The following is a 12,556-nucleotide window of genomic DNA, read 5'->3' on the forward strand; positions in this document are numbered from 1 at the left end:
AAACATTGGATTCCAATTGGAAAGAAATGGAAGCAAAACTGATGGGACCCATAAATGAATATTGACATAATTAGGCTGTAAATGGTAACCAATCTTCCCCCTAAAAATAAGGGCCATGTCTCTGACCAAAAGGGATATAATATATGGCTGGTGGGGTGAGAGAGAGAGATGAAAGTGGTGGCAGAGACCAGCAGACTGTTCGTTGGATGTAATAACAAGAGAGGCATCCATACATAAGATACAGATGATGCTGAATTGTTTCTGCCACTGCAGGTTGGATTTATTCTACAGAAGGGGGCCATTTTTGAGTTATTTCAACTCCCATGTCTCCCCCCTCGTGCATAAATAATAATACAATTTTATTTTTATATTTCTTTTATGTATATAAACTCATTATTATCATATTATGCATCTACAGAAAAAAATGAGATCAGGGAGCTTTTAAGCTTACCTTCTTCAGGGGTGTGGGGCTGCCTGCCGTGCTCCAGATGAACGAACACCCAACGCCGCCAGCGCCACCACCGCCTCCACCACTGCTGCTGCCGATCTAGGTAGAAATGGACACTACAATAATGGTAATGTTTCAAGTGGAATATTCAGATCAAAAGAACATGAAAAAATCGGAAATGGTAGGTAAAAATCAAAGCAGAGAGGCAGACTGTTTTTCTGGAAGAGAAAAAACAATATGCATGTGCTAACTGCTATAATGAATATTGCAAATTATATGAATAAATTATCCTGAAAGTGTTTCTTACAAATACCAATGTGTACGGCTGGAAGTGTATTACAGAACTCCTATTATCGAATCGATTTAGAACTAATGCCCAAAAGTTGTGAAGCAGTTCTTTTCTGCTGGACTATGAGAAGCCCCTGGAGCAGCATGGAGATCGGCTTCGCTTCCTTTGAACCCCTCCAACATATGTAGATTCACGAAGAATAGAGGGGGAATATATCTCCAGTGATAAATACGTGAACACTCACTTAAAAATTTTATAGTGCCTTCTTCACTTTAAAGAAATCAGGCCTCGTCTTGTTTGCAGCGGTAACGTCATCAGGAGATGCAACAGCAACCGCAACACCTTTGTTCTTGACGGCCTCAAGGACATCAGCAAATTCTTTGAAGTCATTCAACCTTCAAATAATAAAGAAAGAAATAAATAAATGTACAAGTTAATAAAGCATCTCTTCTCCATGATATAAGGGAACAGAAAGGAACACAAGCAATGGTATTTTTGAGGAACAACAATATATAAATAAAGTTCATGGAATTGGTGCAACGGCGTAGAGTAAAGAATAAATCAACTACAATAGGCAAGAGCTTTTCAATAATTATTTACTTTATTCACCATCATATTCCAGTGTAAGAGATTCTTGCAGTGCCTTTAGATAAATCACACTCGTTCTCTATTTTCTTCATCGTAAATTGATGAATCATCACAAGGTATAGGCCATAAGTAACTGGACTCAAAGCATTTAAATGGCTTGGATCAGACAATATGCTATTGTACCATGAGGTTGGGAACTAGTTCTAATGCAAAATGCAGAAATTATCATTATACATGCACTTCTTTTTTAGTTGACCTCAAAAAAATGTTCTCTTTCTCTTTTTATTAGAAAATAATAATATTTTTATATTTTCTTACTATAGAAAGGTAAAAAGTATCAAAACATATGCACCCACATTAAAACCTGCGTCCAAAAGTTTGAGCACATATTTGGAAAATAACAGAGGGAGTATTAGGTTTTAGTACCTGGTTGACAAGATCTCTTCACGTCTCAATTGTCTCTCTTCCTCTGTGACTCCTAACAAGTACCTCAGTAAACTGGACAAACAATAGTAATCATCATTAAGGCAGCATTTGAACCAAAGAAGATTAAAATGGTGACATTGTGATAGTTGTGCTTGTAATGTGATGCAATCTGTATTTCATGTAGAAGGGTTTGTATAGCCTGCCATACATAATAATATTTATTTCAATAAGGTAAGGATTGTCCATGGACTAACCTACTATATCCTTTTGCATCAGGTAGTTGATAAGAATCAACATCTCCAATGGTACCAATAATTGCCTTAGTGAGAGCATCATCATCCATTTCAAGTTCTCTCAAAAAGTTGCTTGAGCCATCATAAACATCAAGTGTCTTCAATAAATTGGGGTCTCTGTAAGATAGGTATGAGAACACACCTGAAGAGAGGAATCCATTGTTAGGAGAGCTGCAGAAGTGTTAAAATCATAACAGAACAGCATCACTCAAGATTGAACCTGAATGAGTGTCGAAATCACAAAATCCTCCATAAGCCCCACCACTAACTCGCACACGATCCCATAGCCATGTATTGCTCAAGTATTTAGAGATGACATAGGCACTTCCTTTAAGTTGATAGCCAACATCAAAAAGATTAGCTGCTTTTCCAACATAATTTACCTGCAAAAGATCATTTTTGTTAATGATGTTTGCATAATAAAAAGCATGGTTAGTGAGTAAATAATAATAAATAAAAGACAGTGATTATATCAAACCTGAGTGGGTACAACTATAGCTTCATTAATAGGAGGGAGACGACCGCTCCAAGAAGTAGATCCAGCCAAGGAAGGGTTAGGAAGCATATCAAGAAACTTGCTGACATATTTCTCAGCGTTATTCAGATTCTTTGCATCAGCCGTCAGATTTATTAGGCAATCAGTTTTTGCAATCAAACTTTTACGTATCTCCTCAAGTGAAGAAGATATTCCGGACCAGTCATCTTCTAATCTCTCTTCAAGATCTTGTAAAAACTCCAAGTAACTGCAAGGATGTGCTAACATTACTTAGGACTTGATGCAAAATCAACATATGAAGGCAGAAAATTGCTGAATGAATTATTACTTCAAAATGCAAATAGTGACAGTCGGAACAAATCCAAAGGTAAGAATTAAACCAAGAGGATAAACCTGACACCACCCATTTGTTCAGAGACCCAACCAGCAACATTGAGCTTTGCATCCATTCTAGCAGCTGCAATGCCATGTCCACTGCCCCTTAACCGATTCTGAAAATTAAGGGTTGTAGCCACTTGTTAAGTCAAGAGAATCAGTTAGTCAAAACTTTGAAAGGGGTTCAATGAATACCTCCATTCTGGCTTTGCTTTGAGAAACAAATTGCTTAAAACGCCGTTGGTCTGTCAATTGAACATCTTGAAGAATGCGGTTGATCTACAGTAAACAATGTCAAATAGTTGCATCAGTCAATTCCAATCAATTTTCAAGAAAGTTGGAGGGTACGTAAAAATGAGTGTCTGTCTTCTATTCCAACTACAACAGAGAAGCATAAATAGTAAATACCAAATAAATGTAAAATACTTTTAGAAAACAGCTTACAGTAACACATAATTACTACATGTATCAGGTCAATTTTCAGACCTGCAGCCAAAAGACATTACTACAGTAACCATGTGCACCTCGCATTGTGTTAGCAACAAGTTAATTCATTTCATCAAGAATGGCAAGGCCGCAAGGCAGCTCAAAACTCAAGTTAATGAAGCAGCCAAGACTAAAAGAAATTACCAGGCTAAATAAATCTTCAGTGCGTTCAGACATAGCTTTGCCGCGAACAATTAAACGGCTGCATGGATCCTCCTTTCCTCGAACTGATGATGTGAAAGGATATACTGATATTCCACCAGTTTTTCTTCCAATTAATTGGTTTAGTTGTACAAAATCCAAGTCTTTAGTACCCATTTCCAGCAGTGATTGGCTGTTGAGATATCCATAAATCTCATTAATCTTTTGTAAGATGAAGAGAGAATTGTTATGGAACTACTACCACAAGGATCCATCAATATATATTAGCTAAATGTGAATTAGTTTTAAGCCATCCTGTCCGCTCCTTTTACTTCTACCGTTAAAACTTGAAACACAGTAGAAAAAAGGTTCGAGTCAAACACTGGCATAAAGCTGGATCCACATCACTTGTCTAAATGCATATACTGTACCTTGGAAATGGTAGTCATGGCCTATAGCATGTATACCTAATAAAGAAGGGTTATCCACACCATAAACTGGATGCAACAAGATCATATCTCAGAGTACTAACTATCAGGGATTCATATTGATAAAATTCTTCTATTTCAAAACAAAAATAATAAACAAAGCACAAGAGATCAATTAGCAGCAGCTATCTCACCAGAACAGGGGCACTAATGGAAGAAGCTCTTTCTTTAAAGAGCTCATATTGAAAACCACCTCAGCATATAGAACATCATTTGTGAAAAGGTCATGCTGTAAGACTTTTATGCCATTGATGTCACCAACCTATCAGTTACAAACAACATATGTAATCCAGATTAAACAAAAGAAAGATTTCCAAAAGGATATAGGATTTTTTATCATCTTAACACCTCTGTAGGAACATGTATAGGCCTTTTAGGAATGTCTTCCAGAGAAAGGCTTGGAACGCATTTTAGAGCTTCTGGTGGATCAGGGGTCTCCTGCTTCAACTTAAGCTCATGTGTTGCACGAGCAAGTTCAGCAAGATCCTCTTTGGTCATGCCAGATTTCACCTTATCCAGAATTTCTTTTTCAGCTGCTTCATCTCGAGCAGCCTTCTCCGGATCAGGCTAGCAACAGCATTTACAATACTAATTAGCCCAATGAAATTTTAAGTCAAATATCATCTAGCAGAGTTCAAAAGCGGTATTATAAAAATATACCTGCATCTCAATAGTTACCCGGTGCGGGTTCTTCAAAATGAATTTCTCTATTAACGGCGCAAAGACTGCTTTGGAGCCCTCCTCAGCTATTCTAGCTTTCAATGCCTTCAAAGGTTCTTGATACTTTAGAGGCTCGAAAGGATCCATGTCATAAATCCATTTTCCCTATTCGTTAAGATATTGTATAATTTAAAATTTTTCACACATGAGGTATAAGTGGAGAAAATATAGCAGAGAAGAAACCATGTTGATGCAGATAAAATTGAAAGAAATATACTATACCATTGATCGAAGCATAAGTGCTAAACCACGAGGAAATGATCCAGTATTGTTTTCTCTGAGAGAAAACTCAATTGTATTCATTGAAGCTTCTACAGCATCGGAATGGAAGCCTTCTTCAGCCAGCTGTTTTAGTGTAGTGATGATTAAGTCCTCCACATTATTAATGTCTGTTTCTGATACACCTTTTAATCCAACACTAAACTGCGGTTGAATGAGCTCATCTTCAATGCCCCCTCCAACAACAGCATCTCCTAGGCCACTCTCTAGCAAAATTTTCCTTAAAGGAGAAGCAGGGGTTCCCAGCATTAAATGATCCAGAAAACTTAAGGCTAGCTCAGTTTCCAAGTCCAGTGGTTCTTCAGAAAGGAGCCAATTAAGGCACACCATGTGCTTCTTTTTCAAATCACCACCTTCAGAAGCAGGATACTTCTCAACAACCCTAACAGGTTCTGAGAAGAGTTTCTGGCAACCAACTTTTGACTCTTCTGGAGCTGAATTTTCTTCAAATTTGTCTAGATAATCTGCACCAAAAATGAAAATTTATTTGAAATTAAGGAATTAAAAACAACAAAAATCCTAGAGCAACAAAGCTTCAATGAGTGAATGCGTAATTTCATCCTTTTAAATTACTTGTACCATACAGAGAGAATTAATACATATGACACAAATACATGTCCATAACTTGTTAGCTAAACATAAAGAGCATAACATGGAGGAAACCAAGGACTGGTAAACCTTTAATGTTGTTGATTTATGTAAGTTAGAATTGTCCAATATAAAAATTAAAAATATTAGACATGAAAACTCAATGTCATACCACTTAAGAGACGTAACCGTTCAGCCGGATCATCATCGCCATAAAACCAGATCCTAGCATTGCTTGGATGATAATATTTCAGGTGGAACTCCTGTAAATATGATACAAAAAAATATTAACTCAATTGAAACAGACCAATACAAAACATAAATTGCAGTAATCAAGTGTACACTTTATTTGTTCTCTATACAATAATGAATTCGACATCTCCCTTCAAGAGAAAATATACTGAACCATGTTAAAGTAACGTCTGGAATGGAATCACTAGAGTTTCAGTAACCAAATAATTAAATGCATTCAGCGTTTATTTTGAGATTCAAAGAAAAAACTCTTCATCAAACTCTAAAATAAGGTTCCAGCAGATCACTTTGCTTGTGTCATTTTGAACATACAATAAAAATTATTAATCAGTTCTTCATGCTTATATTTACAAATTCAAAGTTATCCATGTTTACCTGCATAATTATGAAATTTGGGTTACTGAAAAGATTGTATTGTTGACTTCAAAAGCAAAATGGAATATCGTCGACAGCTTGTGGAGATTTCAGATACCGGAAAGTAGGCTGATGTGGAGATGAATATCTCAGCACAAAAGGAACAGATCGTGATTTTCATGTCTGAATTTCAATTACTTCTATGTAAATTACAATTTTTAGTATTCACAAAGAACTTTGAATTGCAGAGTAAGTCAACAAACAAATGCAGGATGTAGGACACTAGCTAGGTGAAGGTGTAATGCATCCGATCCTTTAGATTGCTCCTATTAACCCATGCAAAATACTTTATTCACACAAAAAAAATGAGGGGGTAACACTTGCTACACATGAACAAGTAAACAACCGAAAAATTAAATATGGACAGAAAGAAACCTTGAATTCCTCAAATGTAAGTTTCGGAATATCTTGAGGATCACCACCACTGTCCACACCATAAGTATTATCAGGACAGAGAGCCTGCAGTGAAGTTATGTAATAGTTCAAACAACTGTAACAAATTTTTATTTCTACTGTGTAACAAACCTCTAAGGTTAGTCCATTACTCGATCCAACACAAACAAAATAACTACTCTTTTATAAAAGAAAAGAAAAAAAAAAAAGAAAGAAAATCAATTGAGTGTGAAGCTTACTTGTTGGGAAACTCGGCCCAATATGCTATCAGGCTGAGAGTAGACTCCTTTCATCTCATTGAAAACAACTCCTGTTAGGGGAACACAAATACAGTTCAATGTAAATAAACATTCTGCAGACCATATGTAAATTGTACCAAGATATATAAGCAATCGGAGGTGACAATATAATTCTAGCAGTAAACACCAACCTTTGTAAGTAATGTCTTCCGAGGGGTCATCCAATTCATAATGCCATCCTTCTTGTTGAAATGTTTTGACATCTTCCACACATTTAGGGAAAAAGACAGCATCTAAGTACACATCAACCAAGTTATAGAAATCCTGCACAAAAACAATACTCATATGTTAATTAAAACAAGAATGTAATGTAAATTTGTGTTCACATGGAAATAAGAAGCTTACCTTAGCATTTGTGGAAGCAACAGGATAGCAAGTCCTATCTGGATAGGTAAACGCATTGAGAAAGGTATGCAAACTTCCTTTCAACAACTCAACAAATGGTTCTTTCAGGGGATACTTCCTTGAGCCACAAAGTACACTGTGCTCCAAAATGTGAGGAATTCCTGTGGAGTCCTTTCTGAAATTGAGAAATCGAAAAGTTAGAATCTCAGAGAAACATCCTAATTACCAAATGGTGCCATCGTTGATGACAGCTCCATTTATTGAAAGACGCCTAACATCAATACCATAATGGTATCATTGAAAGATGCCTACCAAAATTTTCAAATTTCATGACTAATCAAGAATCTTGAGTGAAGAAGCACTTACGGAGGCGTTCGAAAAACAATACCAAAGACCTTATTCTCGTCGTCATTGGAAACCGATATAACCTCTGCCCCAGTCTTCTTATGCTTATACAAAACAGCTCTAGACTTACACTCGTCAATAAATTCCTCAGACACTTTCTCAAATCCTAGCTTCTCAGCCACCTCATCCTCCACTCCCAAAACCTCTGATAATTCACAAGACCAATCAAAATCAATATCAACCTCAATTAAAGGGGAAAAAAAAAATCGAGAATTGATCTGTTACCCGGCGCTGGCTGCGCAGACGACGTGGCAATGGCGCGGACGGACGGAGTGCAATAACATCTCTTCATCTCGATAGACGGCCGAGCGACCGACGATGCAAATTGAAATCTTCTGCTCAGAAGCGACCGCTGTTGTAAATTGGCAAGCAACCGCTGCCGCTTCGGTAGGCGAGCGAGTCGGTGGGCATGGCGGAAGAATAACCTGGAGGAGGCAAGCGTCGAGGAAGAAGCCGGGAAGGAGAGAGCGCGCAGGAGCATCGTGCCCTCCATGGGAGCTCCGAACGAAATGGCAAAATGGCGTAGGGTTGATGAGAGGGAGAAGAAGATAAACAAACTCCAAACAGTACTTGTGCTCTAACCACAGCAGCCCTTTTTATCTGAATGGCGAAGGTTTATAGGTAAAATATCATCTTTGTTTTTATGTAAACCTAAAATATTTTAATTGCGATTAAAATGTAAATAAAATTATTATTTTTAATAATAATACAGCTACATTTTACGTAAAAATATAAATATCTTTTAATTATAAAAGATATGAAAATGGAATAAAAAGACGACCAAGCAAACACCGCAGACTTTCTTTGTGGAGCGTTTTTAGCTAAGGAAAAGAAAATTGCGTGCGGACTATGTCAATTGTGACCCTCAAATCATATCAACTCATTCTTTTTACATCCAAATTTAAAAGGGTTAATACTTAAAATTAATTAATTAAAGGGTTAATACTTTTAATACTTTTTAATAAATATATTTTTGTTTTTTTAGGTAAAAAATTATTACACATTTCTACTATTTTTACTATAAAAAAATATATATATAACCATTATTACTTATTTTTATTAAAATTCTTACTATATCAAATGAACAGACATTTACATAACAGATAGAGTATTAAATATTAAATTAACTTTTTTTAAAAATTTCAGGTTTAGAAGGTGTGTTCTTAAAAAAAATAAACATATATATATTTTTTCAAAAATATTAATATATCACATACTTTTATAGTCTGCAAACTAAGGGGTGTATTCAATATAGATTTTATTGTATTTTAATCTACTCTTAAAATTTGGGTGTAGTCAATCAGATTTTAAAAAATCTTTTTAAAATTTTGGTGTATTCAATCCAATTTTTAAAAGTCTTTTAAAAATCTGGTGTATTCAATTGGATTTTAAAATGTGTTTTAAAATTTTGGCGTATTTAACAATCCATTAAAAATCCATGAATTTTGTTGGATTCTTTAATAAAATTGTTAACAAATTACACTCTATATAATCTCCTGCTATGAGATGAGATTTCAATGGATTTTCAAAATAATAAAAAAGTACATATTATTTTATTTATAGCATTAATAACTATTTATTATTTTATAAGTATTTATTATTTTATTATAATAATATCAATAAGATAAAAAAAAAAATTTTAATGTTTAATATAAAAATTACAAATATTTTTAAGTTCTGTATATTTGAAATAATATTAAAAATTATATATATATATATATAAAATAACAAATAAAATTGGTCAAATAATTCGAATTAAATTAATCAGTTTTAATATTTGAAAATGTCAAATCAAAATTAAATTTTTCATAATTTTAGTTTATATTTTCTTATTTCGATTTCAGTTCCGCCAGTTCAAAAACTACCGATTATATTTGACAATGTTAGTTTATTTTTATCCTTTTCAATTATTTTATTTATTATTTTAATTAATAAAATTTATAATTTTAATGTAATTTTCTTTATAAATATATTTTTTTGTATAAAAATTCATATAAATAATAATAATAACAATAAATTAAATAGATTGTTACAAAATAAAAATTAATTACGCTGAATATATATAATATACTAAATCCGATCAAAATAATACTATAACAAAAAATATAAATTTCAAAATATTATTATTATTAAAATAAAATAAAAATGAGAATAATAATATTTTTTTTTTTAGAACTAATGTACTTTTAATATTTTTATTAAATATTTGAAATTTTTTATATATATACAAGTGTCCTGCGTATAATTTTTTATTTGAGTTGAAATTTGAATAGTAACAATTTTGAATTTGAATAGTTATATGATGTGATATAAATAGATGTTGGCAATGTAAAATTGATCTTTAGTATAATATAAAAATGAAAAATAGATTTTTGATTTGATATTTTTTTTGAAAAAAAAAAAAAAAGATAGAATAGTGTATTTAAAATCCAATCCTCCAAACAAACACACCCAATGAACTTTCACTTGATCCATTTTATAAACAAATATGTGTATATCAAAATTTTCTTTTTAACTCTCTAATTTACCTGAAATCTCAGTGTTCCCAATATTATAATTATGGGTTAAAAGTCTAAGTAAAAATACTTAAATTAGGTAGTGTAAATCAACTACTCCTCTGATGTAACAACTTTTTTTTTTTTTTTATATTTTTTCAATTTTTAACTTTAATCTTTTTATATTGGATAATATCCCACATAGTAAAATTGCGAAAATTTTCAATCCCTTAAAAGGGTGGGGAGGGTGGGGGACTACTCCTAGGAAATTATAATAATATTCGACAGGTTATTTAGAAGTATATAACATGATTTTAATATTTTTATTTTACAATAATAAAGAAAATATATTTTTTTTAATAAAAATTAAAGCTATTTTGTTATTTATATTTAAATTAGTTGTTATAATAGAAAATAAATATTTTGAACAGACAAAAATAATTAAAAAAAATAACAAAAACGAGTATTTTTCATTGATATAAATTTGTATTCAAATATGTTTTGTAAAATTTTTTACTGCACAGAGTAAATAAAATACATAATAATAGGTTAGCTGTAATACTTCATTCGTCTCGGATATTTTGTCCGTTTTACAGTAGATAAGGGAATTTAGAAGGGGTATAATTAATAACTAATTAAAAATATATTAGTAAAAATAATTATAATATAATAAAAATAATTATAGATTGAGATTAATATAACCAATTAATATAATTAAAATTTTAAAAAATTAAAAATTAAAATTTTTAAAATAACATTAAAGTGTATAATTCTTTTTTTAAAAAATTGACTAAATAAGTGGGACGGATGAAAAATGAAAATATGGATATGAGAAAATCAATCTACGACGAACCATGTGTGGCAAGTGGACTTAAAAACATCGGAGTTTGACGCAATAATAGGTTAGACGTAATATTTTTACGAGGGGAATAATAAATGTTCTAATAGGATTTACGAAAATTGTACAGTAAAATGTATTCTGTTGGATTATTTATTTATTTTCTTTTAGAATGCAATATTAATATATACATATGTGTTCTTATTATATTATTATTATTATTATTATTTTTAAAAAAAACGTTAGGTTAATAATAATGCTTTTAATTTGAAACACTTTATGTCTATACAAGATATTTACAATTAAAATTTAATATAAAAATATAGATGAAATGTATATTTTGAAACAACTTTCAAAATTTCAAAATTATTACTTAAATGTCCTAAACATTGTTGTGTTTGTTTAGAAGTTTGAATTTTGAGTTGAGATTTGAATAGTAAAAATTTTGAATTTGAATAGTTGTATGATGTAATATATATAGGTGTTGATGTGATGTTTTGAATATAAAATTGATTTTTAGTATAATATAAAAAATAAAAAATAAATATTTGATTTGATATTTTTGAAGAAAAAAAAAATTAGATGAACAGTGGATTTAAAATCCAATCCCCTGAACAAACACTTGGTTGTAAGGATTTTGAAGATTTTTACTAACAAACATATTATTTACCACCAAAATCTAAACTTTGATTTATAAAGTTAAGAGTTTGTTTTTCCAATTAATTTTTTTCTATAAGAATTCTCAACATATGTAATACTTGTATTATTTTTCTCATAAAGGTCAACAATTAAAAATAAAATATTAATTTTTATGTTATGAAAGTTGTGCTATGTCTCACATTAAAATATTAAACAAACTTTATTATTTACACTCAATTTGCACTATTGATTTGAAAGTATATTAGAATGTATCTCTTTTCAATTGATATTGAATTCGAAAATTTCAATTCATTACTTCAATAATATTTGATGTTTTTTTTTTTTTTATTAAACTCTATTTTTATTTTTTTTTTGAAAAATGCCGAATTTAAATATAAAATAATTGAATCGCTATGAAAAAGAATTAAACTCTTTTACATGTCACGCTATATACATATATATAAATGTATACCAATCATGAATCACTAGATTGATTCAAATTTCAACCTAATTTTATTGCGGTTCAATCCGTTCGACCGGGTTCGATATGAACCCGTAACTTCGATTTGAATTGACGGTTCAATCCTGTTCGACCGGGTTTTAATTTGAATCGACGGTTCAATCCTTATTTAATGCTATTACCTCATTTTTATTTTCTTAGGCGGTTGGATCTTTTCAAAACTTTTTCTTATACAATTATATCGAATCCAAAATTTTAGTTTGAATGGACGGTCCAATCCTTATTAAATGCTATTACCTCATTTTTATTTTGTTAGGTAGTTGAATTTTTTCAAAACTTTTTCTCATACAATTAATAGTAAAAATTTTATATTTAAAAATTATTTTATTTTAAAACAAA

The 12,556-nt window shown here is 31.5% G+C and overlaps 1 protein-coding gene and 1 long non-coding RNA gene across 2 annotated transcripts; one reads left to right on the forward strand and one right to left on the reverse strand.

The window, feature by feature from the left end:
• Positions 1–37: 37 nt before the first annotated feature.
• Positions 38–813, forward strand: LOC127262218 (uncharacterized). The gene is made up of 2 exons (XR_007841091.1): positions 38–273; positions 419–813. It is a non-coding gene; the product is annotated as an uncharacterized LOC127262218 (long non-coding RNA).
• On the reverse strand, positions 708–8,319 carry LOC127262217 (presequence protease 1, chloroplastic/mitochondrial-like). Its single transcript, XM_051290805.1, has 19 exons — positions 7,951–8,319; positions 7,687–7,870; positions 7,321–7,495; positions 7,107–7,239; positions 6,916–6,986; positions 6,659–6,742; positions 5,790–5,880; positions 4,973–5,493; positions 4,691–4,855; positions 4,379–4,597; positions 4,165–4,292; positions 3,546–3,735; positions 3,111–3,194; positions 2,934–3,031; positions 2,523–2,787; positions 2,265–2,427; positions 2,006–2,186; positions 1,752–1,823; positions 708–1,132 (listed from the first exon to the last, which is right to left on the reverse strand). The coding sequence occupies exons 1-19, from the start codon at positions 8,216–8,218 to the stop codon at positions 991–993; spliced, it is 3,234 nt and encodes a 1,077-aa protein (XP_051146762.1). The 5' UTR covers positions 8,219–8,319; the 3' UTR covers positions 708–990.
• Positions 8,320–12,556: the final 4,237 nt, after the last annotated feature.

This window comes from Andrographis paniculata, unplaced genomic scaffold (genome assembly GCF_009805555.1).
Source record: "Andrographis paniculata isolate CXL003 unplaced genomic scaffold, ASM980555v1 Contig65END, whole genome shotgun sequence".
Taxonomy (NCBI): domain Eukaryota; kingdom Viridiplantae; phylum Streptophyta; class Magnoliopsida; order Lamiales; family Acanthaceae; genus Andrographis; species Andrographis paniculata.